At 55.1% G+C, this 6,503-nt stretch overlaps 1 protein-coding gene across 4 annotated transcripts in view; it reads left to right on the forward strand.

The window, feature by feature from the left end:
- Nucleotides 1-6,503, forward strand: part of ITPR3 (inositol 1,4,5-trisphosphate receptor type 3) — a 71,537-nt gene that overhangs the window by 38,088 nt on the left and 26,946 nt on the right. For all 4 annotated transcript variants that reach the window (XR_008615807.1, XR_008615808.1, XM_007128850.4 and 1 more), the window contains 6 exons: nucleotides 2,505-2,677; nucleotides 3,468-3,587; nucleotides 3,954-4,136; nucleotides 5,060-5,311; nucleotides 5,399-5,543; nucleotides 6,059-6,200. Coding sequence is in view for 2 of the 4 variants with exons in the window: in XM_007128850.4 (XP_007128912.2) it covers nucleotides 2,505-2,677; nucleotides 3,468-3,587; nucleotides 3,954-4,136; nucleotides 5,060-5,311; nucleotides 5,399-5,543; nucleotides 6,059-6,200 (1,015 nt within the window). In the remaining 2 variants the exon portion in view is untranslated. The remainder of the gene's footprint in view (nucleotides 1-2,504; nucleotides 2,678-3,467; nucleotides 3,588-3,953; nucleotides 4,137-5,059; nucleotides 5,312-5,398; nucleotides 5,544-6,058; nucleotides 6,201-6,503) is intronic.

Genomic DNA, 6,503 nt, shown 5'->3' on the forward strand with positions numbered 1-6,503 from the left:
CAGGCTCAGCAGCCATGGCTCACGGGCCCAGCCGCTCCGCAGCATGTGGGATCTTCCCGGACCGGGGCACGAACCCGTGTCCCCTGCATTGGCAGGCAGACTCTCAACAACTGCGCCACCAGGGAAGCCCCATATACATTCTTTCTTTAATAGTCTTTTCCATTATGGTTTATCATAGGATTTTTTAAAAAAATAAATTTATTTATTTATTTTTTTGCGGTGCGTGGGCCTCTCACTGTTGTGACCTCTCCCGTTGCGGAGCACAGGCTCCGGACATGCAGGCTCAGCAGCCATGGCTCACGGGCCCAGCCACTCCGCGGCATGTGGGATCCTCCCGTACTGGGGCATGAACCCGTGTCCCATGCATCGGCAGGCGGACTCTCAACCACTGCGCCAGCAGGGAAGCCCTATTTATTTATTTATTTTTGGCAGCATTAGGTCTTCATTGCTGCATGCAGGCTTTCTCTAGTTGCGGCGAGCGGGGGCTACTCTTCGTTGCAGTGCGCAGGCTTCTCATTGTGGTGGCTTCTTTTGTTGCGGAGCACGGGCTCTAGGCGCGCGGGCTTCAGTAGTTGTGGCATGCGGGCTTAGTTGCTCCACGGCATGTGGGATCTTTCCAGACCAGGGCTCGAACCCGTGTCTCCTGCATTGGCAGGCGGGTTCTTAACCACTGTTCCACCAGGGCAGTCCTATCATAGGATACTGAATATAGTTCTCTGTGCTCTACAGTAGGACCTTGTTGTTTATGCATTCTATATGTAAAAGTTTACATCTGCTAACCCCAACCTCCCACTCCGTCCCTCCCCCAACCCCCTCCCCCTTGGCAACCACTAGTCTGTTCTCTATGTCCGTGCGTCTGTTTCTGTTTCATGGGTAAGTTCATTTGTGTCATATTTTAGATTCCACATATAAGTGATATCATATGGTATTTGTCTTTCTGACTTAGTATGATAATCTTTAGTTGCACCTATATTGCTGCAAATGGCATTATTTCGTTCTTTTTTATGGCTGAGGAGTATTCCATTGCATATATATACCACATCTTCTTTATCCATTCACCTGTTGATGGACATTTAGGTTGTTTCCATGTCTTGGCTATTGTAAATAGTGCTGCTGTGAATGTAGGGGTGAACATATCTTTTTGAATTATAGTTTTTTCTGGATATATGCCTAGGAGTGGGATTGCTGGATCATATGGTAATTCTATTTTTAGTTTTCTGAGGAACCTCCATGCTGTTCTCCATAGTGGCTGCACGAACTTACACTCCCACCAACAGTGTAGGAGTGTTCCCTTTTCTCCACACCCCCTCCAGAATTTTTTATTTTTAGACTTTTTTTTTTTTTTTTTTTTTTTTTTTGTGGTTTGCGGGCCTCCCCCTGTCGTGGCCTCTCCCGTTGCGGAGCACAGGCTCCGGACGCGCAGGCCCAGCGGCCATGGCTCACGGGCCCAGCCGCTCCGCGGCACGTGGGATCCTCCCAGACCGGGGCGCAAACCCGGTTCCCCTGCATCGGCAGGCGGACGCGCAACCACTGCGCCAGCAGGGAAGCCCCTAGACTTTTTAATGATGGCCATCTGACTGGCATGAGGTGGTACCTCGTAATTTTGATTTGCATTTCTCTAATAATTAGTGATGTTGAGCATCTTTTCATGTGCCTATTGGCCATCTGTATTTCTTCTTTGGAGAAATGTCTATTTAGGTGTTCTGCCCATTTTTTGATTGGGTTGTTGGTTTTTTTTGTTGTTGGATTGTATGAGCTGTTCGTGTAGTTTGGAAATTAAGCCCTTGTCGGTCGCATCATTTGCAAATATTTTCTCCCATTCTGTAGGTTGTCTTTTCGTTTTGTTTATGGTTTCTTTTGCTGTGCAAAAGCTTTAAGTTTGATTAGGTCCCATTTGTTTATTTTTGTTTTTATTTCTTTTGCCTTGGGAGACTGACCTAAGAAAACATTGGTATAATTTATGTCAAAGAATGTTTTGCCTATGATCTCTTCCAGGAGTTTTATGGTGTCATGTCTTATATTTAAGTCTTTAAGCCATTTTGAGTTTATTTTTGTGTATGGTGAGAGGGTGTGTTCTAACTTAATTGATTTATATGCACTTTCCAACTTTCCCAACACCACTTGCTGAAGAGACTTCTTTTTCCCATTGTACATTCTTGCCTCCTTTGTCAAAGAGTAGTTGACTGTAGGTGTGTGGACTTATTTCTGGGACGAGTCCTGCTATTTCATTTTCACCAGGCCCCACCAATCTTGTAGCTGGCCCTGCCAAACAGACAGGGTCCCTCCCTCGTGGCGGTTTCACTCTGGTAGGGAGATGGGTGGTGAGCTAAATAACTATATTACATAAAACTACCCTCTGCCCGGAGCTGGCATCCTCTCCTGGAGCCCTTAGCTTCCTAGGGTCAGGGTCCCCTGGTGGTGTCGGGTCCTTGTCTGGGGCCCTGGGAGCAGTGTTCTGGAGCAGAGCTGGACTCCCTGTGACCCCCAGCCCGGCCACCCCCCAGGAGCACATCGCCAAGCAGTTCGGGATGATGCAGTCCCAGATTGGCTACGACATCCTGGCCGAAGACACCATCACGGCCCTGCTGCACAACAACCGCAAGCTCCTGGAGAAGCACATCACCAAGACGGAGGTGGAGACCTTTGTCAGCCTGGTGCGGAAGAACCGGGAGCCCAGGTGGGCCCCCCTCCCCTGCCATACCAACCCCCTCCCCCTTCCCACTGCTTCCCGGGGAAGAAAGCTGCTGGTGCTGGCTGTTAAATATTGAAATCCTTCTGCACTTGTTGATAAACTGCCACCTCTCTGAGGCCCTGGCCCCCCCAGCCCCTCCCTATGTCCCCTCCCATATTTGGCCCAACCTAGCAACAAGGGGGTTGACTCCTGGTAGAGCAGGAGGCCCCCAGGCCCTTCTCCAGTGGCCAAGTCAGTGCCTGCATTGGACCAGTTAAATATATATATATATTTTTTAAATTTTATTTATTTATTTATTTATTTTTGCGGTACGCGGGCCTCTCACTGCTGTGGCCTCTCCCACTGTGGAGCACAGGCTCCGGACGCGCAGGCTCAGCGGCCATGGCTCACGGGCCCAGCCGCTCCGCGGCACGTGGGATCTTCGTGGACCGGGGCACGAACCCGTGTCCCCTGCAGCGGCAGGTGGACTCTCAACCACTGTGCCACCAGGGAAGCCCCCAGTTAAATATTTTGAATATCACTCCTTCCTTGTGTCTCCTTTCCTCTGACCCCCTGGACTCCCATCTAGCCCCAGGGTGATGACTGTGGGTCATCCCTCCCCAGGCAGCCGGGAGTCCATATCCCTGTCTACAAGCTTTGAGAAGGGAGCAGGAGTGGCAAACTCCAAATGCCAGGGAGCTGGTGCTGCCAGCTGGGGAAGGAGGAGGGTGGGCTTTGTCCCCAGTGGGGGGCCACCTCTGAGTCCCTCACCCCACCCCTGCTGTCACCACTCCAGGTTCCTGGACTACCTCTCTGACCTGTGTGTGTCCAACCACATCGCCATCCCCGTCACCCAGGAGCTCATCTGCAAGTGTGTGCTGGACCCCAAGAACAGTGACATTCTCATCCAGACCGAGTGAGCCGGCTGCGCTGTCTCCTACCCGCAGCTCACGTTCCCCCCCAGGGCTCCACCCTGCCCGGACCACCCCCCCGCTGCCTTAGAGCTGGGGCCCTGTCTGGGTTCACGCTAGAACCTGCAGGCTCTCTGCCGATACCCAGTACCTGCTGTGTGGCCAGCTCGGTGCCCGGCACTGTGTGGGGGAGGGCATGGGGGCACAGAGAATGAGCCAAGGCCCCTGCCTTCCAGAAGCTCATGGTCTGTCTGGGGTCGCAAGCTGGAGGTGGGTCCCACAGGGGAGGCAGCCTGACTGGCCCTCAGCCCAGCTCTGGGAGGGGAGGGCTGTGGGCCCCACTCCCTGTGATGGGTTCCATCGGTCTGCAGGCTTCGGCCCGTGAAGGAGATGGCGCAGTCCCTCGAGTACCTGAGCATCGAGTACTCAGAGGAGGAAGTGTGGCTCATGTGGACCGACAAAAACAAGGAGCACCATGAGAAGAGCATCAGGCAGCTGGCCCAGGAGGCACGGGCCGGCAACGCCCATGATGAGAACGTGCTCAGCTACTACAGGTGCCTCATGGTCCTCCCAGGGGGCCTTGCCAGGCCCTGCCCCGGGACGAGCCCCAGCAGCTTCGAGGGGGCTCCTGCCTCCGCCTTCACCAGGGAGACTAAGTGATGGGTGACTGGGCGGCCCGAGGAGCACTGGGTGGCCTGAGGCCAGGCTCAGCACGGTGATGAGGCCTGAAAGAAACCCACACCTGTCTCCATGCATACATATTTAAAAAATAAGAATACTACATAACACTCATCAAAGGCTCACTGTCTCCTGGGCACTGGTCAAAACACTCACGCAATCACTCATTTCAGCCTCACGACAACCCTGTGAAGTGGAGACTACCGTTACTCGCATTATAAAGTTGGGGAGACAGGCACAGAGAGGTAAAGGAACTTGCCCCAAGGTGACACAGCCGTAAGCAGGGAGCCATGATCCAAACCCAGGCTGCCTGGCCATGGAGCCTGGGGTAGGTAATGCAGGGCTCTGAGGAGGAGGCAGAGGGCATGACTCGGTGCACAGCAAACCTTCCTACAGCCTTCATTTCTGTAGCTCTTCCACCTTGGTCTTGCACCCTCCCCTCCTCTGTCTCCCAGTCTTGCCCTCAACCCCTTGCCCGAGCAGGGCTCCTCTTACCGAACTCTCCTCCCTTCCCCCTCCCAGCCTTTCTCTATGCCACCCCTCTTCCCGTGAAGACCTGTCCTGGCTGAGTCAGAAGCACCTTCCTCCTTAGCAAGGAGGGGAGATTTGCTATTACTCAATCCCAGACTGTGTTTCTGTCCACTTGGTTTGCTCAGAATTGTGTCCTGTTACGGTGGCTGGTGCGTGGTTTAACCTAAGTCCCTTTTCCACTTTCTCAAGTCCTCAGCAGGCCCAGGCCTGTGCCAGCAGCCCTCGCGAGCCCACCTGCCATGTCCTCACCGTCCTCCCTGCCCCGCAGGTACCAGCTGAAGCTCTTTGCCCGCATGTGCCTGGACCGGCAGTACCTGGCCATCGATGAGATCTCTCAGCAGCTGGGCGTTGACCTGATCTTCCTGTGCATGGCGGACGAGATGCTGCCCTTTGACCTGCGTGCCTCCTTCTGCCACCTGATGCTGCATGTGCACGTGGACCGTGACCCCCAGGAACTGGTCACGCCCGTCAAGTTCGCCCGCCTCTGGACTGAGATCCCCACGGCTATCACCATCAAGGAGTGAGCTGGGTGGAGGAGGGTGGGCAGGGTTCGGCTGGAGGGGGAGGATCTCAGGGGACCCTCATGCTTCGCCGCCTCCACCCCCAGCTATGATTCCAACCTCAACGCCTCCCGAGATGACAAGAAGAACAAGTTTGCTAGCACCATGGAGTTCGTGGAGGACTACCTCAACAACGTGGTCAGCGAGGCCGTGCCCTTTGCCAATGAGGAGAAGAACAAGCTCACCTTTGAGGTGGGCTGGGGCTCAGCAGCGTGCTGGCTTGCCCCCTCCTGGGTCTTGGTCACTCCCCAGGGTAGGGTGTGGGATATACTACCTCACTTCCCTCAGTGCCCCCACCACTGCAGGAAGACCTCATAGACTGCTGGGAGGGAGGCTTCTCTCCTGACGCCCTGGAGAGGGCTGCCTCCCCCTCGTCCACTCACCACATCAGCCCAGGGCTGGGTCACAGGCCCCTGGCAGGAGCCACCCGCCACTTCTTGCATTTCTGCCCTATCCTCCTCACAGTAGCCTCCTCTGAAGGCCTCTCTTCCTCGGTAACCCTCTGGGGTCAGGCTGCTCTTGTCTGGGACCCTTGGTTCCGTGTCCACGCAGCCCTGACATCCTAGAGCCTTTCCTGAGGAATCTGTCCCTCACTATACTCCCTGGGCTGGCCCCACCCCCACAAGACCACGCCCTTCGTGAGCCCCACCCACCACACTTTGGCCCCACCCACACTCACCTCAGGCCCCCCCACCCCTTCTCTGCAGGTGGTCAGCCTGGCGCACAACCTCATCTACTTTGGCTTCTACAGCTTCAGCGAGCTGCTGCGGCTCACACGCACTCTGCTGGGCATCATCGACTGCGTGCAGGGCCCCCCGGCCATGCTGCAAGTCTATGAGGACCCAGGCGGTAAGGCTTTGCTCCGCCGGGCCATCCGCTACCCACCCTAGCGTTTCTCAGTCTCCTCTTACCTTTCCCATAGACCCTCCTGTGCATCCTGTCTCCTGGCTCTTCTGCCACTGAGTGTCTTAGGTCCCAGTCTCCTCCAGCCTTGGCTGGACCAGAGAGGCCCCCTGCCCAGGCACTGTGGAGACCCTGGGGTCTGGGCAAGTTGCTTTCCTACATAGACTAGTCTTTTTTTTTTTTTTTTTTTTTTTGTGGTATGCGGGCCTTCCTCTGTCGTGGCCTCTCCCGTTGCGGAGCACAGGCTCC

The sequence above is a fragment of the Physeter macrocephalus genome, chromosome 18 (genome assembly GCF_002837175.3).
Source record: "Physeter macrocephalus isolate SW-GA chromosome 18, ASM283717v5, whole genome shotgun sequence".
Lineage (NCBI taxonomy): Eukaryota > Metazoa > Chordata > Mammalia > Artiodactyla > Physeteridae > Physeter > Physeter macrocephalus.